A 26391-nucleotide genomic window follows, 5' to 3' on the forward strand; every position below is an offset into this window, starting at 1 on the left:
TAATCATTACAGTTTGAATTATTCCCATTTCGAGACGTGTATGTTTAGCTAACTGATCGCAGCACCTCTGCTTTATTCAAGACACAGAACACACGATCCCTACTTAGGACCCAGCCATGCAGCACGCTGCATTGCCATGAAACGAACTGATACATCAGAAACCATACAGGTCCTGTTACCAGAGGGCTTCACCTAGGCTAATGAGGCAGGGACACTGCTTCCACTGATCAAACTACGTATCTGATACAGATATATGCTTAATGAGGCACTAGAAAAAGACTTTTCCCTCCCAACGTATAACACATACCTTCATGCTTTATTTACTGTTCTCTAAAATTGCTGTAAAGGCAGAGTTACTCTCCTCCTCAGCTTTTATGTGATAGTCATTGCTGATACTTGCACAGTTCAAAAAACATCATAAAAAGCAGTGATCCTGTTACACCCACAAGGAGCTAAGGCAGAGAGTATTTATGGTTTAAAAACAGGTAAGTTTTCAATGTCTGGTTTGAGACATCTGTGATTATTTTTGTTGTTATTTTATTTTTTTTAAAGGACACAGTATTATGTATCATAACATGCACTTAGAACAATTCCCAGTGTCAGGTGTGGGTACTCAGCACTTTTCAAGTCAGGCTGCACCTCACAGGGATTCTGAATTCTCCCCAGCCTCAGCACTTATGCAGATGAACACACAGCTGTTTTTACCAGAGCAGCCTACAACATTCACTGTATGTATTCCAGCTGCCCAGCACTGCAAGCAGAAGTCCTCAGTCATTTTCATTGCACACAAGAGCCAAACCGAACTCCAGGGATGAAAGGCAACTGGATGCACAGCACTGCAATTAAAGATTAGCCTTTGGTAAAGAGAAAGAGCAGCTTACTCCAAAAGCAGGAATTTCATCTCTCTTCATTTCATTCACCCGAACTAAGTAATTGATAAAGTCTCGAGCAGCATTGCTCTGTGCATCTTTCTTGTTAGTGGAATTGCCCATGCCAATGTAGTTAAAGCCTTCCACTCGAACCTGCAAATGAAAACACAGATCTGTGGCACGTACAAGTGAAATGGTCTTGAAAACCAGTAATACCGATGGAAACACCAAATTTCAGTTGCTAACGAGTACAGGAGAAATATTACTACTAACTACTAAGTATTGTTACATATCATTATACATATACACATATTTCTGTAGGTTTTGAATGTATACTTTATACCTATTAAAGAAAACACCCACAGTCCATTCTCGGAGACCGTGTTTCCCAAAACCCCGCTGAAGAAAATTAATCAGTGTATGAGAGGATACTGCCAACACACAGCAGCAAACTCTGCCCAGGTTTACTTCCCTCAGCCTGCCTTAATTGCAAACCCTCAGACAACAAGGACAAGAGTGAGCTTGTGTGTCCTCTACCGTAGTTCCACGTTATTACAGCTAGCAAGATGCAATTTCATAAACTTAAGAGTCAAGCTTTAGAACAGCAATTTTATACCCTGCTAGCTTGTCTGGCAGGCTGCTGCAAAACTTAATCACCGGAAATTTATTCAGACTAACCAAACATTCTACACCCGCTTTTCTGCAACAATTGCCCCTCATCTTGAAGTTATTTTCTTTTTTTCACATCTCCAGTCAGCAGCTCTGCTTCATTTCAGCTTCACTTGGATAGACCACTTATGCATTTCTAATTTCCACTCTTCATCTGCTGACCATATAAACAGCTTTTTACTACAGCTAGTTGTTATTCTTAAAGAAAAAAGAAGTAAGCGGACCTGCATATAACATTCCAGCTAGCTCAAACCAGAATTTTGCACATCACTAAGGCTAGACTGTATTTGTCCTTCAGTGCTGAATCACACTGGTAGCGAATACCCATTTTCTTCTCAAACAACATACTCTGTTAGTGCTCTGCTTAACGGGTTCCAGGTAACGAGCTTCCACTTTCAGCACCGACTATCAGTCTACCAGGACAACGGTATCACCAACCAAACAGTAACCGTACTGGATTCACAGCCATCGTACCAGACTGTGAAAATCAGTAAAAGAAAATGTTGTTGTGAGATCTATCTATCATCTGTTAAGTTTCTATGGATGCTCATGAGGCATCAATGTACAAAACAGTGAACTGTTCAACAATGTCACTGTCCATACAACCACACCATATGAGCGATGCTCAGTCTTGGTTACAATACTCTTAAAATTGGTTTAATATCACTGTGCTTCTCAGTTTTGCTATTGGGGGGGGAAGCTGAACGGGGGAGGAAGGGTATTAACGACAAATTCAAGGTGTTTAGTGCAAATCCACAGCATCGCGTACAAACTAGCCCGTTCTGCACGTGGCCTCGCGCTTCGCACCAGCTCCTTCTCAGAGCAAACCCGAATTCAAAGCTCCCTGCTGGGGAGGTTTGGAGCCAGGAGCAGAGCACCACTGTAACAGCACGCGGGCCAGCAGCCCATCCAACAGGAATTGTTAATACATCTCAATTCAAGCTCAGCAGATGATTGAAGTTTTTACGCAGGCGACACACAGCACCCCTCGCTGACAATTTTAACAGCAAGAAGGGTCACACGCGCGGTGTAAACGCACACATCACCCTTCCGAAAACCCTTTTACTGCCAGAGCTTTGTAACAGGCTGCTGTACTCCCACAGACCCACTAAGTGCATTTCACGCCACGCACAAGAAGCCTGGGTGCTTTGTTCGCCATACGGCCAGGCCTCCGGCCGCCGGGCCCCCCTTCCCAGGCGCTCCCTGGGCCCTCGGCTGCCAGCGCCCTCCCACCGAGGCCCCGGCAGGCCCCAGCCCCCGGCAGGCCCCGACCCCCGGCAGGCCCCAGCCCCCGGCCCTCCCAGGGGCGTCGGCGAGGCGGCAGGGCCCGCACCTCGCAGAGGAAGGTCTGCCGGCTCCGTCCGCCGCCGACGCGGATCTCGTAGGCCGGCATCACCCTCCTCCTCCCGCACCAGGCGTACAGGTAGTTCTTCACGTCCCCCATGGCACCGGCCAGGCCGCGGCCACTCCGCTCCTCCCGGCGCCGGCCTTGCGGCGGCCGGCACCGCCTTCCCGCGCCTCACGGCGGCGGCCGCGCATGCGCGGCGACGGCAGCCGCCCGGGGACAGAGCGGGGCCGGGCCCCGGGCGGGAAAGGCCGGTGACAGGCGTCCGGCTGCAGCGGCACAACGCGTTCCCAGCCGCGCCCGAGCACAGGCTGGGCACAGCCACCGGAGCCCGTTAGGGGAACTCGGCCCTTCCCTGCGCGCCGTTCACTTGTGCCCTGCACCGAAACGCCCAGCGAGTCACTGGGCAGGGCAGCGCCAGGGTTTGTTCTAACAAGGGCCTGGCAAGCAGTTCCCCTGGCCTCGGAGGACGAGGGACTCCGCAGGCCTCCGCCGCTGCTGTCCCAGCGATGGCGCACGGAGAACCTCTGGCACAGTCCCACAGCACCCCGGGCCGAGTCCTCTCTTCCCCTTGCCTGGCAAAGAAGAGCTCTCCTAAATGTCTTACGAATTCAAGGGCGGGTGGAAAAAGGAAGCCTTTATTATTGTGTATTTCTTGTCCAGTGGTTACACAGCAAGAGGAAGTTAGTAGAGTTTTCCATGCTCTTGAGTTAATGACAAGTTAGCACCGTTTCCACCGCTCTCTTCCCTCCTTCCGAACAGTCCCTGGGATCGTTCTCTCCACGCAGGCGTGCTGTCAGGAGGGACGCGACCTCAGATTTCTCAGCTACGCACACTATCGGACAGTAAGAGCTCGAGCTGGTGGAGAGGGGCAAGTCCAGGGTGCGAAAATGGGCCTTTCAGTCAGGTAGCAGACAACCTTCTAACGCATCAGACACTATTCTGCACTGTAGTATAGAGAGCTACAGCTCAACTGTGGCTTCATTTTTGTTGCAAGGAAAAAGAGGGAGAAATACCTGCTCATCTGAGAGCCAAAAGCTTTCTGGTTTTGCAAGGTTTTTCTTAAACTTTTCCATTAAGCGAAGGTGTACAAAGACAATGAGATCAGACATACATAGTCAGTGTCCCAATGACTGTGACAAACAGTAAAATACCCATCTGAGCAACCAGACCAATGTTTAAAAACACACTGTAGTGCTGGAAATACTTCTGAAGGGAGAGGACAAAACATGATCCAGCTGGAGAGAGGGCAGAGACAGATCTTCCTCCTTTCTAGACAAAAGGAGTGAGGATCCTTCAACCGGGGAAAATTTGCTTTTTTCATGTTTTATTAAATGGTACAGGCTGGTGCTAGGGTGTGCAGTACTCCAGGGAAGTGGAGTAAAGTTACACAAAAAGGCAGCTACATGTGTACCAACAAAGCCAGCCGTAACAGGAAGGAGCTCAGGCACATTGCCAATTCCCTGAAAGAAATTGCAGCCCATCACGTGGGGAACATGCCACGTGACAGCGAATCCCACAAAAGAAACCTTCACTACCAGACCGACACAGAAGTGAACATCAGTCGCCATCAGGCCACACCATGCTATCCAGCTTGGCTTTAGCCTTCATGATGAACTCCTCAGAGGCATCAACAAGTGGAAGCCGTGGAGGTCCCATAGGAATGCCAGAAACAAAAGTCATTACAGCTTTAGTCTGTGCAACACCAAAACCTGGGTGGACAAAAGCAGAATCAGGTCATTTACAGCTCATTTTGCTTAAAGCAGTCTCTATACAGGTGCCTAAGAAGGCAGCAGCACAGAGTTCCTGTGTAATCTGTCATAAACCAGGCTTTAAACGCTGCTTGGAAGTGAGAACAGTGCAACAGAGAAGAGATGATCATGCTTGCAGACAGGAAAGACATTACAGTAAAAATAATGCCTACTTACTGTATTTATTTATATATTAAACCATCATTGTTTCCCTCCTAAAGATACCAAGCAGAGTATTTTGTCAGACACACACTTTACAAACTACTGCATCAGTTTTACAGGTAACCAGGGCTGTGTGTGCGTTCCTTTCTCCTTGCCAAAAATGTATTGCCACACAGCCCCGACAATAGAAAAGATGGTGAGCATCCTCCATAGGTAAATCGAGCAAAAATAGGGCTACTTCAAATTTACCTTCACTGGTAGGCTGATCTATCCCAGCCAATTTGTCATCCCAGCAACCCCATGTTTGCAGCCTCATAGCTATCCCCCAATACAGACTCACATAAAGCCCTGAGAGCAGCAACGTCCTGCTGACATCTGACAATGACATTGGGCACCAGCTTAAACCACCATAGCTCGTCTCCTTATGTACCTCTGGAAATTCAGTGCATCCCTCTTTCTTGATAAGGCTAAATAATGATGCATTTCCTCTGACTTTTAACACAAGAAATAGAACCAAGCACTAAAGCTCAGCTAGATTCATTGGGGCTTGCATATGCATAGCAAAAACACAGCAAACAATTTTTCATTACATGAAAACCATGAAATGCCTGATTCAGTCTCCCTACACTAGTCTGACTTGGCTGGTTTTAATTGCTTTTTATATTAAAACTTGGGTTTTGTTTCTAAAAGTTATTCCATTTAAAAATGTTTGGCCTTGTACAGCCTTGAACAGTTACTCTTAAATTATAGCAAGGCAGGACGGCCAAGTATCAGAGCTGTATTCCTACTGGAGCACCACCTTTTCAGAAAAATGACTCTCTAGAAGGAAAGCTAGAAATGAGCTTTTGGAGATAGAACAAACAAACAAACAAACAAACAAAAAAACCCACAGAGTTGGGATAAAAAAAAGGGTAAATCACAGACATTTCACAGAATAAGGAAGGAAGTGAGAGTGGAATCTGTCAGGGATGCTTGGTCAGCTCCCTTTGTTGAGCTCCCAGCTGCTACTAACTTGGGCAACAGCACATGCAACATGTTCTCACTGTGAAATCTTTCAAGAAGGAAGTTCTGAGGGTATAGCAACATGAGAGTTTCTGGAGCACCAAGTCTGAATTTTTTAGCTATAATAGCAGAAACAGGCAGTATAGGACTTACCTAGTTTGATGACAAAGTTGAGAAATTCCCCAGTGAGAAACTAGAAAAGACAATACTTTATTAATTCCTGCAAATTTTAAGATGTAAAAGTATCTAGAGCTATTATGATATTTACATCTTATACAATTGTTGCACTGCTTTGAGAAAAGGCCTTGGCTACCTGGACAGTTTATGGGAAATACTGATTGAATTCCATTGGAATAGGGAAGGGAGAGATGGATGTGAGAAAACCATCACTCCTTCTTAGTCTGTCACTTGTGTTCATGCTGTCCCTCACTGCAGTCTGAGAACGCTGATAAGTCTCATAGCAGCTCTAAAGGCTTACAAATCTCAATATCCACTGCCTAGTGAAGAGACTTCCCAGGGCAGATCATCTTTCACAGAATCACTAAGGTAGGAAAAGACCTTCAAGATCATCAAGTCCAACCACCAACCTAACACCACCATGTCCCCTAAACCATGTCCTGAAGTGCCACGTCCACAAGTTTTTTGAACACCTCCAGTGATGGTGACTCCACCACCTCCCTGGGCAGCCTGTTCCAATGCTTGACCACCCTCTCGGTGAAGAAATTTTTCCTAATACCCAGTCTAAACCTCCCCTGGTGCAACTTGAGGTCATTTCCTCTCGTTCTATCGCTAGTTACTTGGGAGAAGAGACCAACACCCACCTCACCACAACCCCCTTTCAGGTAGTTGTAGAGAGCGATGAGGTCTCCCCTCAGCCTCCTCTTCTCCAGACTAAACAACCCCAGATCCCTCAGACACTCCTCATAAGACTTGTGCTCCAGACCCCTCCCCAGCTCCGTTGCCCTTCTCTGGACACGCTCCAGCACCTCAACATCCTTCTTGTAGTGAGAGGCCCAACACTGGACACAGTGTTCGAGGTGCAGCCTCACCAGTGCCCAGTACAGGGGTACAATCACTTCCCTACTCCTGCTGGCCACACTATTGCTGATACAGGCCAGGACGCTGTTGGCCTTCTTGGCCACCTGGGCACACTGCTGGCTCATGTTCAGCCAACTGTCAACCAGCACCCCCAGGTCCTTTTCTGCCGGGCAGCTCTCCAGCCACTCCTCCCCAAGCCTGTAGCGTTGCATGGGGTTGTTGTGACCCAAGTGCAGGACCCGGCGCTTGGCCTTATTAAACCTCATACAGTTGACCTCAGCCCATCAATCCAGCCTGTCGAGATCCCTCTGCAGAGCCCTCCTACCCTCCAGCAGATCAACACTCCCACCCAACTTGGCGTTGTGTGCAAACTTACTGAGGGAGCACTCGATCCCCTCATCCACATCATCAATAAAGATATTGAACCAGACCAGCCCCAGAACCGAGCCCTGGGGAACACCACTTGTGACCAGCTGCCAGCCGGATTTAACGCCATTCACCACAACTCTCTGAGCTCGACCATCCAGTCAGTTCTTTACCCAGCGAAGAGTAAACCTGTCTGAGCCACGAGCCTCCAATTTCTCTAGGAGAATGTTGCGGGAGATGCTGTCAAAAGCATTACCAAAGTCCAGGTAGACAGACATCTTTTAGATGTTCATCCTGCAGTCACTTATATTTTAAGGCAAAAGAAGGATGCCTCGAACGTCCCATAAAAACATTTGCTATAGATTGTACACCAATTTCTCAGAACTTCTCACAAATCTTTAAGCTGCCCAAGATTAAAAGGGGTTAAGACAGAGCTGCTCTGGGACGGCTTTCTGGCCTACGTCACGTAAAGTATCACCAGAATATTGCCAGCCAAGGGGCTTTGCCATTGTGGGCTTGTTAAGGAAAAAAGTCAGGCCGTTGCTCACTCTGCATAGGTGAGATCAGAGAGCTGAAGGATAAGAAAGGCAGATCTTGGTTAAAAGTTAGTAATGACTGCTCAAAAAGGTGAGGAAAGACGAGTAACAAGCAGTGGGGGTGGAGCTGAAAGAAGTTTGCTTTAATAAAGCTACCTCAGGGTATGGACGATAAAACCACATTGGAAAACAGACCCAGTAAAGCTAGAGGAGAAAGAATGCTGCTCCTAGTGGGGACAGCAAAGATACCATACCTGATACTTCCGTGCTAACGCAAGGTCTGGCTTTGCAAAGGCTTGCAACATCAGATTGGTTTTTCGGCCCAAATAGTTGTATGTACTGACAAAAAAATAAAACAACCAAAAAAATCAACAAAACAAAAATAGAATTAGTAAATGCAAAGGAGGAAGCTTAGAACCACTGAAACAGAAGACATGGCCACACACTTTCTCTGTTGACATAAGAATGCCATTAGTATGATAGAGATTCATGCAATCTAGGTGTGGTTTATACTGTCAAGCATCTGAAGTTTGCCAGGCCTACGGAAGAGTTTAGAGAGCAGATTTCTCTTCACAGTTCTTTCCAAATGGAACTGCTTTTCAAAATTAAAAATAAAGAGAAACAACTGGACAACGCAGAAAGTCAATCACTTAATTTTCCAGTTGCTTGTTCATTTAATGGATCATCTACTCAAGAACACAGATATCACGCAGTAATTCATCTAAGCAGCCTGGTATGAGGGGCAGAAGACAAATTGGAAACAAAACTCAGCAGGGCCCTTTTCCTCACAGGCTTCTCATGTGAACGAAGGTAAATGATTTTAACCTCTTTGAGATTTGGTTCCTTACCCATATAATGAAGATAAAAGGGACTCCCTACTTGAAAAAGTTGCCGTGAGGATAAAGTATGTTACAACTTTTGGGTCAGTTTACAGGCTGCAGCAATAATCAATAGCATACTCCAAAATTCCAGGTTATACAACTGTCCCATTGCTAGCACTGTCTGCCTGCTTGCTACTGTACAGCCCTACCCTGCAAAATCCTCCATCACCGTGACAGAAGACAGAGAAATACTATGTAGATAGGGAAAGATACAACAATAAGGTGTGTGTGTCGAGGAAAAGGAGTTCAAGCCATACTGACCTTCCAACTGCTCCATCTGCCCCTATTGCCAGTGCACTCAACAGTTGCTAGTTTGGGGTGGGGGGAGGGGGGAAAAAAAAAAGGCATTTTTACTTGATGTAACAAAACAAAGAGGAAAAAAAGGGGGTGGTAGGAGAGAGCAGCAAAACTACCTGGCACTGAATGTCCAGGGTTACTTTTTTCCCCCCAAGGCTGAAGCAACAGAATGCCATTGGAGAAATAATTTTTAAGAGAGTTACCTTACCTTACCTTTCTTACCTCATCCACCCCATAAAGAAATGCAAACTGTTCTCTCTCATTTTTGTTTATACACTGTGCAAGGTCCAAGAGGTCTGTGTCGCTGAACTTCACACCCTGGAAGGTGGGGATCTGCTCTTTTATTCCATCCAGCAACTCTTCAACACGAACTGTGCAGAACAGCAATCTCATATGAAGAAACACATCCCTGTTCTGGGAGATTTCCCTGTATTGTTGCCAAGAGGGAGACTTGCTATTTTACAATTCGTTCCCTTTCGGCCTAAGCCTAGTTAACTACATAGCTCTAAAACAACCAGTAAGACAACTTCAGTGTGATTATTTCCCAGAGTTATACAAAGGACATCTTTCTGCCCTCTGACCTTTAGCCAGATCAGAAGGGAAAAACCCAGGATAAGTGCAAGTTTAAGAATGAACTGGCAACAACATATTTAAGAATAAATATAAATTCATACATCCAGAAACACCTTGCTGTCCAGAACAAGTAACCAAAGATCTGTACTCTATTCCTCATTCCTCTGCTAAATAATAAGCCTTGAGAAGCATTATGGTTTCAGACGTAATTTCCTAGCAAGCATGACCATGCTGTCAGAGTACACCAAGAGAGACGGTGGTAACTATCTTGCAAAAACATCAGGATTCAACTATGGTTATCCAAGGCAATTACATATCCTGGCCCACACTAATTGCAAAGCCATGGTCAGCAGCACCTCTTCCATCCCAGTTGTTCAGTACTCATAAGCCGTGACTTTTTTCCAATGAAGAGGAATTCAATTTATTTTCCAGTGTTGGATTCACCTCCCGTTTTCGGAAAGGATCCTTTCCACTACAGCTTGCACGTGATGGAAGCAGAGGCCACATACTACTGGCAGATTAATCACACCAGCCACTGGGATTACCCAGGTTGCTATGAGCCTATGGGCTCGGGAATACCTGACGAAGCACTACTTACTCTTCATACCCGTCAGAGGAGGAATGTGATAGTAGTAAAATGGAACCGCAGGGGCTTCAGATGCAACCTTCTGTAAGAAAGTAATCAGCTCATCTGGAAGAAAACGATCAAGTACCCCCATAAGAGAAGGAAGTTATCCGTAGTGAAAGACAGTTCAGATTCACAGCAGGAGAGGCCATCTACAGCTTGCATACAACACACAGCCAATCATATAAAAACTTGCACACATTGTAAAAATTAAATGTAGCAAAACTCAGTGGAAGATCTTGGGGAAGGCAAAGATGGTATTTATTTTAAAACAAAGCAATTTCAGTAACTCACACTCATTCTCTTATAGATACATCATGCATGCTCTCACACTTGCAAACTACAAGACCTGCATGCCAAAGTGGTCTCACCAGCATCACTTGTGTGCAAAACAGAGGACAAGGGACCAAGTTAACATTCACCTCCCTGGGGTACTGCTCGATCATGATACAAACAGATTTTCAGACTACTGTTTTAGGAATCAAAGAGTTGTTATGGTTGACATTCTTCCTGAGAGTCTTTTTCACTTCATCCTTCATACATCTTAGGCAGTCTTCACATTGGCATTGCAGAAAGAGCAGTGTGCTGAACCTTCACTGCCATCCCGCTACTATCACCAAAGGTTTTCTGCAGATCTTTGTGCTGTTCTTCCACACTACCCAGTTTGATTGCCACTGTCAATACCAGCCATTTTAGCAATCCCTTCTGGTTTCTTCTGGTGTTTTCATATGAACATTTCCAGTCATAATTCACTCAGAAAAATTTTAACATTTCTGTTACAAAGCTCCACTTCACGTGGTTCTTTTATGTTATGTTCGTTATATTAAAGGCAAAACACTCGACGTGTAAGTTCTGAGGTGACCTTAAGTGCACGAAACCAAATGTGATCCCCTCAGTAACAAGAGGCACGCCTGTGTATCAGCGCTTTATCAACTTGGGTCACTGTCCAGCAAGAGTCAGCATGGAACCAACCGCTTCCTAGTGTGGCCCAGATCAAGCATGAACTATTCAGAAGACAGACTAGTTAACTACTCTTTCCATTAGCAATTCCTCTTTTTACAAGAGGCTAACAAAATACATCCCAAAAGACACCCTTCTCACTTCTTACTGGGAGACTTCTGATATCTCCCATCTTTAAAAAATGCTTCTTCTAGGTTTTGCACGGCACCAGACATGACAGGCATCCAAATACCATCACCAGAATACTTCTCAGAGAAAGAAGATGGTATTAATCCTTTTATCCATGATAAAGGTTTGGAGGGCAATACAAAAGGGCCTCAGAAATCACGTCTACTCACCTTTGTTTGTGGGTTTGAAGAAGAAGGGGGCTATTACAGCAATACCACTAGCACCTATGGATGCTGCGTGTCTTGCCTACAAGAGAATGGAAAGTACCTGAAGGTACATCTGCTTTATATTTATTACACACATAGTGAAGAGGAATCATATCATATACACACCAGCTCTTGGGACTCTGGCAGACTTAGTGCTCCCACATGAATGATCACATGATCCAGTCTGCACAAAAACAAATTGAAAAGGTTTGGGGAGGTTTCAGTCAGGGTTAAAAGTATCAGTCTGCCAAAATGACTCATTTCAGACCAGGGAGCCACAGAAGAACTTCACAGAGCTAGATTAAACCTAAAACGGATTTGGACCCGTGTTGACCTGACGAGCAGACACACAGGGAAGATGCTGACAGTGGCAAGCAACTGGTGGTGGAAAAAAGAAAACACAAATATGAATCACGTGTGACTCCTTGCTGTTGTATTTGCAAGGCTGTCAGGAGGGACAAATCTTAGCATTTTATTAGGAAGTTAAAATTAAGACATTAAGGATTTAAGGGGAAGCTGGGAAAAGGAAAGGATATCAAAGCACATCTTTGCTTTCTAACTCTATTGCTCTGCAGAGCTACTGGGAGAGTTCAACCTCACAGCATCACCTTTGACTGCTTGTCTGCTCCTGCCAAGGGCATCTCCCAGGCCCCAGTCCACCAGTCCATTTCTGTGGTTCTCCTTTATACCCATACAGACTGTGAGCCTTCATACCAGTTTATTTCTGCTCACTATCCTTCTCACCCAGAAGACTTCCTCCTCTCCACATCCTCTGATGTAGCAACTAAGGCGGCAGTGGTGAATGACACAAAACTACGACAGGTATGAGAGATGGAGAATGGACTTGCAACTAGATACACAGCTGCAGATCTGGCTTGAATTCCTTCTTCTGACACTGACTTTGCACCTTTAGGGAAGCATCAAAACACTTCATGCCTCAGCCTCCCCCATACCAAATCATTTAATATATTAAAAGGTTCAGAAATTCAAGGCATAAATAGGCAGATTGCTCTTTACTTTCATTTCTTCTCAAGAATAAGCAAAGGCACAGCCCTTTTTTTCCTCAGAGCCCTGTTCTGTGCCACGACTCCTCAGTGCACCAAAGAGAAGCACTCTTACAAGCTCTTTAAGCAGCAGGAATGGACACCAGCTAAGTGGCAGTGACAAAACTGCAGACTTCTATGATAAAGGAGCTAGGGAACAAAGCCCAACAATAAAACACTCAAAAAAAAAAAAAAGCCACCAGCAGATGTGGCTTTGCAATCAGTCAGGCATGCCTATATCCTAACACAAGATCTGGAATCCCCTGTTATCTCAGCTACTCACTTGTCTTTTCCTTGGCACACCCATTCTTCTGCCAACTGCTTCCTCTCCTGGATGTTAAGGGACAGTCCTTCTCCTGTTGTGCCATTCACTGTTTCAACACAACACAACATACTTGCTGAGGCCTGGCCTACGTGTATTAGTTTTACTGAAAACAAGAATTGACATTTTTGATGATATTAAACAGAAGTATTTTTCCCCCCAACTCATATTAAGGTAGCAATGGTCCACACCAGCATCTGCACGGGAATTGCAGTGTTATCATCACTAAATGCTTGGGTCAGAAACCTGGGTGTTTCAGGATCAGCAGCGTTGGGAGGGAGGAGGCAAAATCAGCTGCTGAAACTGGGAAACTGCCCCCCCTCCAGCACCTCCTCCCTGGCAGATGCTGCGTCCTTTCCCCAGCAACATGAGTCAGGCTATGACAAGCGCACAAAGGGACTAGCCAGGCAGAGTGACTGTCTGTCCTCCACCCCAAGCAAACCGCCTCAACTGAAATCTGGCGTCTCCGTCATGAGTTGCCCCGTATGTGCTGCCTAAGCTAAAGCATCCCTAGAAAATGACGAGATGTCAGTATGCTTGGTCACAAACAACAGATTAAAATGAGATAGCTGAAATCACTGCCACACTCCACTCTGCATCTTGGCACTCTTTTGACTGAAGCTTTGAACCAAAATCTTATCGCTGATTTCAGCTTAATGTAACTACTCCAGGCTGCGAATGAGAATGGTTCAGCAGATGCTGTATTCTCTGCCCGCACAGCAGTCCCCGAGAGGAAGGCAGAGCAGAGAGATGGGAGCAGTGACCACCTCAGTATTACCCAGTGCACCACAGGTCTCCTAAAGAAGCCCATTTAGCTTTGATGAGCCCCCTGAATTCCCTAGACTCCTGAGCTGGTGTTTTTTAATCAGATGATTGTATCTTGCCCAGGCAAAGGGGAGAATCATTCAGTTGAGTTTTCTCTGCCAACACAGCATTATCCATTCATCTCTGAGAACATCACTGTATGAAGGCAACACTTATTTTATCCCACACAGAAATGGGGTGTAGGCAAAAGCAGATGCCTTAAGTATGGCTTATACTCTCTCCAGTGATGAATATAAATGTCTAGGATGACCCCACATCCACAGTCCCTCCCACTACAGCTCTTACCAGGCAAGATATCATAGGATTGCCATCCAGGCAAAGGAGCGTAACACAGTTTCTGTCCAAAGAACACTTACCAAAGATGTTCTTCACGTTCTGCTCATTTACCAGATAATCCACATATTGACGAATCACTGAAAGGTTAATTTGTCTGAAATGAAAGGAACCATAGCAACCGTAGGAGCCTCAGCCACTGTAAGTTTCCACCTGCAGATATCTTAAACTTCGAGGTTAAGAAAACAAAAAAAAGACTTGTATTTTTGAAGCCTTGCATTTGTACACACACAAATTACCCCAAAGTGTTTCACCCTCAGCATGTATTTAACATTTCAGGTAACAGTTCAGTTCTGAATTCTTCCAGTTTCTTTTCCTCCTGACAAGTAGTTCACTGTTCCAAACTTTTATCTCAATTGATAATTACTGCAAGGTCATCACAGCAAAGGACTTTTCTGAGGACATATGAGAGAACGAGAGGAACTCAAACCTTTGTGACTGCTGAGGGAAACAGGATCCCTCTTGAGAGCACAAAGATATTTGTGCAAGTGCTGGCAAATAGTTAAACTATACTTGTAACTGCTGGACACAGTCGGTGAAATGGCATCTGCTGGATGTGACTTTGACCTCTCTCTCTCAGTAAAGGATGAGGAAAGCAAGAGACTTCCCTGACAAACAGGGGAAACTGAATTCTAGGTTTATCTTCTCTGTAGGACAAACTCCTTGTTTATCAGTGTCTAATTCACCATTGTTTTCATTTGTCCAATATACAGACCAATCCTATAGTCTGGAAGTCAATTCTGAAACCTTGACTGGGTTCACACATCACCCAAAATTTCATAGCTGCTTTCCACAGAATGTATCTTACAAGGGCCAGGCATTCCAGACAGCAGGCCTGGATCACTCTCCAAATATATGTTGCAATAAACTTGAGTAGTAATAAAAAATGAAATCAGAAATAAGTTTCCTTTAACAAGAAACAAAGCAGTGACTGCAATGCAAATTAGTTCCCTGACTAGAGACAGTACCATGCTTTACAGCACTTCTCAAAAGTAAAGGATCTCTTTCAGAGGACTGTACCAGCAAATCTCCTCCATCTCCCTCAGAAATGCACACAGATCTTGACACATCACCCATCAGAGAAGCTCAGGGTTCTTTGCTGACTCCAAACAACTCTGTCTTGCAACATCACGATGCAGTACATCTGTTTACCACCACTGCTTTGAGGAAGGCTGAATTTCAACTTTTGATTTGATGTTATTTTCAGAACTGTGCAGTCCTTGCAATATTTTCTTCTGGTTTAGACTAATTCCATGCATACGTCCATACACGTGAATGTGTGCATGAGCTAGCTAGGGCACAGAAAAGTCTAAAAGGACATCAGATTTTGACAATTATTTCCTAGCTCTTGAGCACTTTTTTACTAGGGCTGTGATTTACCTTAACGAAAGTGAAGATGCTGCAATACCCTACACGTACAACCTTACTATGATTTAACTTGCACCTACAAAAGCAGTAGAAAAAGAGATGTGAGACTGATCCAGACTCTCCAAACCCAGACCTACAGCACTTGCTGGGCAACAGGAGGATGCAGAGGTGAAGGGAACCCGCTTCTGGTGCTAGTCAGACCAAACCAGTAGTTTCCCCAGCCCATCAGAGATCTGATTTAAAAATAAAATTAAAATTGATCAGTTCCAGTTAAGAAAGGAGACTGGGTTTTAAGGTAACAGTAAGCAGTGCTACTCTGACAACATGTCATGTTGTGATACGAGGTCATACTCACCCATCAGGAGTCATTGGAGTGACTGTAGCAGCTACAAGACCCTGTAACTTCTTGCCGGGTGTCATTGAGCTGTTTGGAAAAGAGATGAACATGATTCACATCTTTATTTAAGCAAAGCCTCAATTAACTTCTGTTGACAGCAAAACTAGACAGGCAAAGTTCACAAGAAGTGGACTTTGTAAGAGTGTTATTTTTGGTTAGAGAGAATTGTCTTTTTGTTGCCGTCGTTGAAAGAGCAGCTTATCACAGCCAGCACCATCCCAGGACAGGACTGGACTGGGAGCACAAGGTGCAGTTACAGACATCTTCTATTTTACCCTTCCTTTTCCATCTTAGAGGTTATGGTCTAGCACACAGCCTGGCAGCTCGGAAGGGACAACAATTTTGCAGAAAACCGGGCTCAAAACCCTTCCCCCCCGAGAAAGGCAGCCTCACACTGACACCCACCTCCGCCCGGCAACCAACAGCGACCCGCCGGGCCCGCGGGCAGCAGCCGCCCGAGCCGAGCCGAAGGCTGCGCTGAGGCCGCCCCGCAGGGCACGACCCTCCAGGCTCCCCTCAGGCCCCCGCCAACTCATCTCAGGCCACCTCACCTCGCCTCGGCCCGCCTGGCCTCCGCCCGCCTCGCCTCGGCCCGCCGGCGGCCCGCCCGGCTCCCCAGCGCCTCCGGGGCGGCCCCGCCGGCCGCCTCGCTCCGCCTTCGGCCCGGCCCGCCGGCGGCTCCTGCGGGCTGAGGCAGGCCGCCCCGGTCCCGCTCCAGCGGGCCCCACGGTTAAGTGCTGCCATGGAGAAAGGCGGACCGCCGCCGGCATGGCTGACAGCTCGCCAGAGACCGCCGCCGGCATGGCTGACAGCTCGCCACAGACCGCCGCCCTTCATCGCCCCTCCGCCGCTTTCTCCCCGCCTTCCTCCTGACGTGCGGAAAACAGACTCCACAATCTGCAAGATTGTAAAGTAGGTATGTTTATTCAGCGCTGGGCAGCACGGGGGGGTAGCCCCACCAAAAACCGTGCGCGCCCAACGAGGCACTTACTTCAAATATATACAGCAAAGTGTTGCATATACATGAAGTTTAGCAATATACCTATACATATGCATGATCTATCCCCGCTTCGTATTAAAACGAGTTCTCCTCCCATCTGCGCTTGCGTGTTGCCTCCTGGTGGTGGTCGTCGGGGGTCGTGGGGATGAAGGCCGGTGGTTCCTCTTCATCACCGCTAGTAACCTTTTGACTTTGCGCAGGCTCCGTTGTTTTTTGGCTTCTATCCAAACTGCAGAGCTAGTTTCTTGAGGTAAGTTCTTAATTCTTATCAGGGACCGTCCTTGTGAGGAGCCACAAATCTTCTTGCTCCTTTCAGTTTATCAGGACCTGTCTTTGGGAGGAACTACAGTTCTCCTGCTTTAACTACTTCACACAATAGCTAACAAGATTTCAAGCTTCACCTACTAATTAACTGCTAAGATTCCCTTAACCCCTCCTCTCACTCCCACAACCCCTTAGAACAGCCGCGATCCCCGCGGTCGCCCATAACTGACACTCTTACCAGTCTGAAAGCTAAGGCTTGTTTGGATTATTAATCGCGATTTTCAAACTTTAAAAAGTAAATAAACTTTTGAAAAAAAGAGTAAGTAAGAGGGTGGAGGGTAAGAGAGCTGGCTGCACCTCTGGGGAGAGGCCGGGCGCTACCACACGCTTTGCTGAGGAATGGTGCCTGTCGTAGACAAGATGGACACCAGCACTGCAGAGCATCAGGGAGGGAGATTTGGGAGTATTTGGTTAACAGCAGCTGAATTTCAGCAGGGATTTCTACCCAGGCACAAGTCACTGTAGAAAAATGGGGATATCTTTTTGCTGATGGCCGAAAATAACGAGGGAAGCCTGGCTGCAAACTGGAAGCGTATTTGCAGCCGAAACAACTCGGTTGTCTACCCATGCACTCCAGAGCTGCACAAGAGAGAGAAATTTCTGCTAATGTTGTGATTAGCAGCTTCAAAATGTCCTCCTGGAGCGGTCTGATGGAGAGACACATCCACTGCACAGTGCAATAGAAAGAAAAACAGATTTCCTGCAGTTCAGTGCCATTGAACGAGAAGGATTTCGAAAGGCTTGTCGTAGTGAGGAGGCAAACCCACACTGCCTTGTCATAAAGGAAACAAGCAGCAGAGGGCATGTCAAAAGCTTGCAAAGGCCTAGCAACTGTGATAAAGAGCATCCCTGATTAAAAGATTTTTTTTCTTCCAAACAAGTTAGTCAAATTTCATCTTTTCTCTGTTCCCAGACAAAAACAATGGTGCAACTGGAGACAAAACCTAAAACTACAGCCCAGTAATTTAAGGGTAAGCATCAAAACATTATCGTTATTGTAAAACAAAATCCCATACACCCAAAAAATCCAGCATCGTTCCAACTCACCTTACATCTCTGCATTTCTTTTAAGTGACAAATGTGCACATTTCACCCTCAGGGTCTCAAATCTGTACTGAGCATCAAATTTAAAAGTTGTACCATTTAAGACATGAGCCAGCCACTGAACTCCGTGCCTTAGTCCCCCTTCGTAAAGGAGAGGTCGTCATATTTAGCTCCTGTTCCTTGCCATCACTATCTAGCTGCATTGTATCTGATGGATGCCTGCTACGGTGGGGAACTCCTGTTACTCAGTGCCACAAATTGGCAGTTCTTTTACAAATCATCGCTCTTTGGATAACAGAAACCCAAACCAGTAACATATATGTGAACAGAAAAACTATGTATGTCATAAACCAAAAGCCACGAGAAACAGGGAAATGAGAAGCTAAGGGGAAGACCTGCCTCATTTTGGCCCCGCTATGTACACCACCACGACCTGGGCCCAGCTTACATTGTAGGGGCTGCAGAGCAGCATGAAGACTTCAACCAGAAAAGGCTTCGGCTCCACTTTTCCTCATCTCCCGCCCGTTTCTTGTTCCACTGTGGTGCTGGAAGCAGCACTCCCAACACCACTGCCGTGCCCTGGCTATGACAAGCAAGCAGAAAACAATGGCTCATGAGGAGCTAAAACCGCTCCCCGCATGCAGCTCGTGTGGCTCTCGTTTTCTTCTCCGACATGTGGTTTTACCAGACGTGTACCACGTGCAGTGCAGAGTCTGGGCCCCATGGTAGAAATGCAGCTGTGCACAGCACAGTCCTCCTCCATCCCACCAGAACTGCAGCTGGTCCGGAATCCAAATCTTCTCCCAGCAGATCTGACCACCAGACCACCACCACCTCTTAAGACAAGGTAGTGCCTTGCACAGATTTGTGGCCGACATTTAACAAACTCGGAAGGAAAGAGGCTATGAAAGGCCATATAGACCATACATAGACTGACCACCAAAAAGACATCAATCGGTCTTTCTTGAACATGCTCAAATGCCTGCAGCTTGCAGCTCTCCTGTGGGCTTGGTTTGCTTCCTGGGGAAAATCATGTGGGTTTTCTACACCCATCCATAAAACAGGTGCAACAGAACATTCTGCCTTCAGCGTATACTTTCAGAACTTCCATCAGAGCGCGTTTTGAGAGCATCCAGTGCCCGCAGTAGAGAGAACAATCCTTCGTTGTGTGCTTTGGGAGCACATTTTTCATGCAGTCACATAGTAAGTTCAGGAGTTTGGGTTTGTGGTATTCCTCCTCCACTCCAAAATATGCTCACTGTGGGCTATTCACATGCAGAGATCACTTTTGCTGGGGTTTGGCTTTATTAACAGGCTCTCAAAAACCACATGTATTTTTGTTTTCTTTGAGGCTCAGCTTGTTCTAGAAATCCCCTCTTCTCTATCCTCTCCCATCCCTATGGGTAATTTATCTTTTTCCAGGCTGAACAGTCCCAGCTCTCTCAGCCTCTCCTTGTAATACAGATTCTCCAATCCCATGATCATCTTCAAGGCCCTTTACTGGACTCACTCTAGAAAGTCCATGCCTTCCCTTTACTGGGGAGCCCAACACTCCAGATGCGTCTCACCAGTGCTGAGCGAGGGGAAGGATGACCTGCCTTGACCTGCTGGCAACTCTTTTGTCTAATGCAGGACACTGCAGGGTCACACTGCTGGCTCACATGCTCTCTGTTCCATCATTCAGGTCATTAAGGAAGAGGTTAAGCAGTACTGGTCCCAGAATAGTGTATTTCAGGAGGCTCAGAGACAATTCAGTGTTCTGTAGAGCCATTTAGAGACAGTTCACAAAATTTTCTGAGTATTTTAAGGGACTGTTAGAGCTACTTAGTGATGTTGACAGCATAGCAGGTAAGTTTTACAGTAGCTTGAAGTGCTTTAGAGCTGCTTAGAACAATTTGTAGGAGTTACAGATTGGTCTGCAAAGGGTTTAGAGCTGCTTAGAGCACTTCAGAGATATTTTGGAGCTGTGTAGAGGAGTTGAGAGTTGTACAGTAGAGCTTTAGAGACATTTTAGATGTACTTAAGAGACGCATTAGTGCTGCTTATAGCAACATGGAGGAGCTTTAGGTCAGTTTAGAGGTGCTCTGAGGTTTTTTGAAGATGTTTAGAAGAGAGAAAGGAGTTTACAGGAGTTCTGGCACACTTTACAAGACTTTAGAGCTGCTTAAAACTGTTTATAGGGGTTTTAGAGGAGTTAGATCAATTTAGAGCAGTGTGGAGTTTCTTAGTGCTGTTCAGAGCAGTTTTAGAGGACTTCAGAGAAGTTTTAGCACTGTTTCTCTAACCAGGAGTTTCAAAACTGCAGAAAGGAGTTCTAGAGCAGTCGCAAGGAGACTGAGGGAGGTCTGAGATCTATTTTGAAGCATTTTACTGCTGCTTAAAACTGTGGAGGAATTTTAGGTATTATTGGTGTTTAGAGAATTTTCAGAGAGGTAGAGTGGAGGTTTTAGAGGAATTTATAGCTTCTCACCGTTATTTATAGCTGATTAGAAGAGTTTTAGAGCTGTTTACATATGCTGTAGAGCAGTGTAGTGCATTTTATAGGTATTCTGGAGCTGTTTAAAGAAGTCCAGACTGGTTTAGCAGCACCCTAGAGTGTTTTAGAATCAGTTAAATGATACTAAAAGGCATAATTTAGGGGGTGTAATAATAGCCCTTTAAGAGCTCATCAGAGGTGTTTTGTAGCTGTCTGGTGGTATTTTAGAGGTGTTTAGAGCACCTCAGAGAATATTCAAGGAGTTTTAGAGATCCTTTAGGATCCTTAGGAGTTTAAGAGGCCCAAAGGAAAATTCAGGGATCTTCAGGTCAATATAGAGGAGTTCTAGATAAGATCAGATTAATCTGAAAGCCGCTTAGAGGAGGTTTAGAAAGATGTTAGGGCAGTTTAGAGGACCCTAGCACTCTTTAAAGGGATACTAAAGCTCCTCAGAACTGCTTGGTGTGAGTTTGAGGAGTTATTTTTCAGGTCTTTAGAGCTGTTTACAGGAAATTTAAAGGCATTTTAAAAGTGGTAATAAATTGTTAGAGATGTTTAGAGACATTTAGTGGCAGTTTAGAGCTGATTAGAAGAGTTTTAGAGTGGTTTAGAGATCATTTAGAGTTGTGTAAATTACATCTGGTTTGAGGCAATTGCCTCATTGCAGCAATAGAGAGGTCCTTACAGCTCTTTAGAGATGATTAAAGGACTTTTAGAGCAATTTAGAAGAGGTATACAGTGGTTTAGAGCTGCCTAGAAGGGATTAAACTCTTACAGTAGTTTAGAGACATTCTGAGAAATTTGAGAGTTGCCCCAGCCCATCACCTCCCCAGTTCAGTGCTGGTTCAGGGCTAGGACTGTCTTCCCACACCCTTCAAAGCCATGACTGCTGTTTCTGACTCCCCTCACTGCCTCTGTCTCTCTCCCTCAGTCCTTGGGTGAGGGCTTCATGTTTCAAGGCAGTCTTTGCTTAACTTTGGAAGGTTTGCAATTAAGAAAATGATGGTAAAGATTCTAAGACTCTCTGATATTTACACTGATAAGGCCTTATGTAATTACCAGAAGGAAAAAGACCTGTGCTTCAGCCAAAACCAATACACAAGTTATTCCACAGAGGTTTGATGGACAGCATAGGTCCAGTTCAGCAGTACTACATAATACAGTGGATAATTACTCTCTTCAATCCTCCTACAGTCGTCAGCAAATGAATACCTGCACGTCCCCTTACGCTACTCTCCCGAGTGCTAGCGCACCACATCCAATCAGCAGTGCCAATGATGTATATGTGAATTCAGAGTCTTAAGACTCATAAAAAGAAGTAAGTTTACTGTTGTCACTTAATATACTTCCTCTCCTTTATACTCATTTTAAGTGCACGTTTAGTACTAAATATATCCTTCCAATGGGAAAAAAAACCCCACAGACCACAACATTTAGGAAAGCTTAAATGGCTGTGGAAATGTATATTCAGGAGAATCTGAATACATGAACTCACATTCAGGTTCCAAAACCTGCACTGTAAATTTTGGGCATGGCAGAAGAGGAGTGTAGGCTATCTGCAGCTGCAGTACGCTGTGCAGTGACCAGAAAAGCGTCTTGCCACTTACCACTGAAATAAGCAGTAAAGTGTCACTGGTGCCAAAGCTCTGAGGATAATCGCACACCAGCAAAAACAACAAAAATCAGTTGCTACTTTTCCAAAACAAGTAAGGAATAAAAATATGGTTTTATAGATTTAAGCGATTTTTCTACAAGGAAAATAAATGAACATGAATGTCAAAAGCTTATCCAAATAATGCCGTAAGATAACTTCAAATAGGGATGTTGTAAACACTTTTTTTGCTGCCATGTGCCAACATAGTGGCTTCACACATCTATTAAGAACTTCATTATTCAAATAACTGATCTGCTGAGAGGTAAGTTAACTACTAAAGCCAAAGGCCCTGCAAGTGCCCTCCAGACTTTTTTGTTGTTGCTGTGTTAACACTTCCAACGTTTTCTACATTACTACAATTTACCAGCCCTGTTCTTTACTTCTACTTTTCCCAAATCACACTTCTCTATACCTATACACAGTTTTGACATCTGGGTTGTCCCATTTCTCAAGCTACCCATGAGTGCAGTTCTGTGTGGGCTATAAACTGTAGTTTTGCTTCAGTTTCTCTCAGCAAGAAATAAATGTTTCCAGACATAATATTCTTTTAAAGACAGGCACAAATCTATTTTCAGAACAAATACAAAGTGCCCAAGCTTAAAAGATGGCAGAAATTAAAAAACACAACAACTGTGAAGTGATGAAATTCTGTTAAATACCATCTTGGCTGGTTGGTATGAGAAGCTGATGTGATGTCATTATATGTAGAGCATTTATCTCATTTTCTCTGCTCTAAATCTAAAGGTGCAAAAATCAAAAGAAATAATGACCTCCCAGGTTTTGAATTTTAAACTGTTAAGCTGAGTATCAATGCTACCTGGAAGCTTGCCAGTTTAACTCTCCTAGAATTGAGCATAACCTGGAGGATTTTCCTAATTTAGGATTTTCTTAACTGTCCTTACACAGACATTCAGGCTTGTGTGTTTGCTGCATGAAAGATGTTTAACATGCCAAGATGTTAAGATGCTTAAATGTTTAATACCCCATTAACAGTTCACTAATAGATATCAGAGTATATTCAATGTAAGGCTTGAGAAATAGAAAGAACTATCACAGTACACTGGATCCATTAGCGAGCTAAAGTGACAGCAGGCAACCAAAAGAGTTTGAGGAACTTTTGTACTAAAGTAAAACTCACCTCTGAACACAAACAACAGTGCCATCTGCTGCAGAATGCAGCACTGGCTGGTCTTGAGAAAGGAGAGACCAGGTTCTTAAAGAATCCATCTCTGGAGGCCTCACTTGAATCATCTGAATAACAAAAATGCCAACTGAAACCCCACATCCACTACCAAAATCCCCACTGTTAGAATATGGGAGAAGTTCTGATATGGTCCATACTCATGCAACTAAGATCAGGAAGAAGCGTAGGAGACAGAGCCTCACCTAGGATAACTGATCGACTTGTGCTTAGGTGGTTAGTTGGATCGACAGGTCAGAAAAGAGAACGCTTTCCTACAGCCATGCATCACTAATGCCTGCGAGCCAACAAATACATTCACGGGTAGATTGCAAGAGCTTTGTAATGGACTTTGCTTCACATTACCCTATATGTACCACAGTGGTCCTCAATGTGTACTGATGAAGAGCTATCACAACAGAGACACCCCTAGCAAGAAGCTTGCTGTTTTTTCAGTTCTCTCTTCATGACTTTTTGGAGAAAGTGGAAAATATTATTATTTGAGGAGACCATTTTCTTTAATATTTTTCTAAAATACTAGTCCTTATGCTCTGGGCCTGTTTTCATCATCTCTGAACAAGTTTTCAGGTCACCGAGACTCCACAGGGAAACCCTGGCCTCTCTTAGGGCAATTTCTGCATACCTGGTCCTTTTCAGACTATTGAGGCTATTCCCATCGTCTCAACATAAGCCTTCAGCAGAGTCAGGAGCTTAACCCAGGCCCTTGGCAGAGGAACAGCCTGTCTAGCAGGTGAGATGTACGGGGCCTTGGGCTGCCACTGTGGTTGCTAACTACTTCTTTCTGTATTGCTTGAGAGAGCATTATTTGTGGTACGAACTGTTGGTGACTGCAACTACTGAACTTTCCTGTTGGTAAGAAACAATCAGTCAATGCCTGTTTTCAAGGTTGTTTTTTTGAGCCCTTTCTCTGAGTAATGTTCTCAGATGATTGATATCTCGCTCTTTCCTCTTCAGAGTTGAGTTTGTAAAGCACGTGTATTCTTATACACCTGAGGCTATGGCTTAAGTCATTGTTAAATACACTTTAAAAAAGCAGAAGCAGCAATACAATAGATTTGTGTCAAGGCTTTTTTTCTAGCAAACATTGTTACCTACGTGACCTTAATCCTATTTCCCTGAATGAGATGTTCTTAGCTTGAAGATAAAAATTTCACCTTGTTTCATGTTCTTGTTTCTGAGAAGAATCTGTCAATAGCAGAATGCAGACGAATTTGTAGGGGAAGATGAATTCACCTCCTCTGCTTTCAGCGCTCAGAGAGGACTGCGAGTTTTCTGTGGATTTAGGTAAGTATTAATGCTGGATAAAGAAGTTTACTGAGACGATTGCTTGTGAGGTTCAGCTGATAGCTGGACACCTAAACAGATCCATATTAAAAATAACACTTGTTTTGGAAAGAAGCCAAGTGAATAATGCAGTATATAACACTGAGAAAGCTTCCAATCTCTCTCTGGACCGAAGACCGGGAGTTTTAAGAAGGTTGTTCATGGCAGCTGAAGGAAGGATTAATTTAGGATTAGTTCTCCAAACCTAGAATTGTTGTCTTCAAACTGCAACTAAGTGTCAAAGGGACTTTGAATGGGAACATAAGGAATCTGTAAACGAGCACCTTATAATGTACTTAGAGTTTAAGCCAGTCATGTAGCCTTGAGAACCTTGAGAATGTTTTTGGAAACTGTCAGGGATGATTAGTTGTAAAATATTGTAACCAATCAGCCACATGAAAGTGCTCCATGGATTAAACTTAGCAATAAAGAATTGTATAAAAACTGAACCCTGAGTCAACTATCCCGATTAAGATCTAATTAACATATAATTGGCATAATAGAAATCTGCCCCTGGGCAGGGAAAGCCCCCTACTCACAAAAGCCTCTCCCTCACTGAGCATGCGCAATAAAAAAGAACGCTGTGACTCTAAGTGGAGACGAGGCTTGTGAGAATCAATGGGCACAAGGGTAACTGAGGCAACTTTTTAAAATACTGATAACTGTTGCTCGAAGTGTATAAATGTTTTCTGTGTGTTAACTGACTTGCACAACTCTAATAAATTGATATCTCGTCTCAGTGTGTGAGATTGGTCATTGCACACCAGGAACGAACTCACATGTGCGACAACAGAATGATTCCAAAATGCGACCTTCAGCAGAGAAATCTTGGTAAATGGCAAGTCAAGAGTGCTTTGGAGTGGTGTCAGATGTAGGAAGCTTTTTACTTGATCAAGAGCACTCAGCTCCATGCACTCTCTGATGCAGTGAGCAAGAAGTCACTCATTTAGCAAGATGTTAGGTAAAGCTGTCATTGCGTCAGCTGTTCAAGGTAGCAGGGAGATGCATGTTTCGTCTGTTGCTTTTAACAGTAACCTCACATGTTCAGCTTCTGTGTTGTCAAGTAAGGGCTTCTGCATCATCTGGTACGTGTGTGTTTGCAAAAGCAAATGCCATTTATATGTGACGGGTCTCAGTTCTTTTAAATCAAAATCATTACAAAACGCAAGGCTAACTGATGCTCTGACAGGCTTAGGCAGAAATGCAAAACTGTGTGGAGCATTTGGGTTGAGACCACTTGTTAGAACATGTGAGTAGCTGTTCTCAGAGACACATGCACCCTTCTCTGTCCCTCACACAACTTTTTCATATTACGCTACAAACTTGACAGTTACAAGAACATGACTCAAAGTTATCATTAACCATACTGTAACAAAACATTTTTTCCCAAGTTTCTCCAATCCTGACACAATTAGGCCAGTGGAAAAGATTCACCTGCACTTGCCTCTAGGGGTAAAGGCAGCTTAAAACACACTTGCATGAATTTGAGAGCAATTGTAATGTTGCCACAGAGCAGACATAAGCGTCTTTGCTTTACAGCTTGTTGCTTAAGGTCTTGTCCGGGCTTGTTAAAGAAAAGTGTAGATAGAGCCTACAGAGAGGAAAATGGAAATCACAAGGGATTATATCACAG

General features: G+C 44.6%; 2 protein-coding genes across 3 annotated transcripts in view; both read right to left on the minus strand.

The window, feature by feature from the left end:
• The window catches only part of DHX9 (DExH-box helicase 9), a 29304-nt gene extending 25993 nt beyond the window's left edge, over positions 1-3311 (minus strand). For both annotated transcript variants that reach the window (XM_082002766.1, XM_082002765.1), the window contains exons 1-2: positions 2872-3311; positions 882-1022 (exon numbers count right to left, since the gene is read on the minus strand). In XM_082002766.1, coding sequence (XP_081858892.1) covers positions 882-1022; positions 2872-2982 — 252 coding nt within the window. In that variant the 5' untranslated portion in view covers positions 2983-3311. The remainder of the gene's footprint in view (positions 1-881; positions 1023-2871) is intronic.
• Positions 3312-4443: 1132 nt separating this feature from the next.
• On the minus strand, positions 4444-15759 carry NPL (N-acetylneuraminate pyruvate lyase; the record flags this gene model as incomplete). Its single annotated transcript, XM_082002802.1, has 11 exons — positions 4444-4595; positions 5952-5991; positions 7993-8077; positions 8881-8927; positions 9139-9287; positions 10088-10180; positions 11413-11488; positions 11575-11632; positions 12775-12862; positions 13995-14068; positions 15695-15759. 11 exons carry the CDS (start codon positions 15757-15759, stop codon positions 4444-4446), a joined length of 927 nt encoding a protein of 308 aa, XP_081858928.1.
• Between the last annotated feature and the right edge of the window lie 10632 nt (positions 15760-26391).

This window comes from Phaethon aethereus (genome assembly GCF_964289735.1).
Source record: "Phaethon aethereus genome assembly, chromosome: 8".
Taxonomy (NCBI): Eukaryota; Metazoa; Chordata; class Aves; order Phaethontiformes; family Phaethontidae; genus Phaethon; species Phaethon aethereus.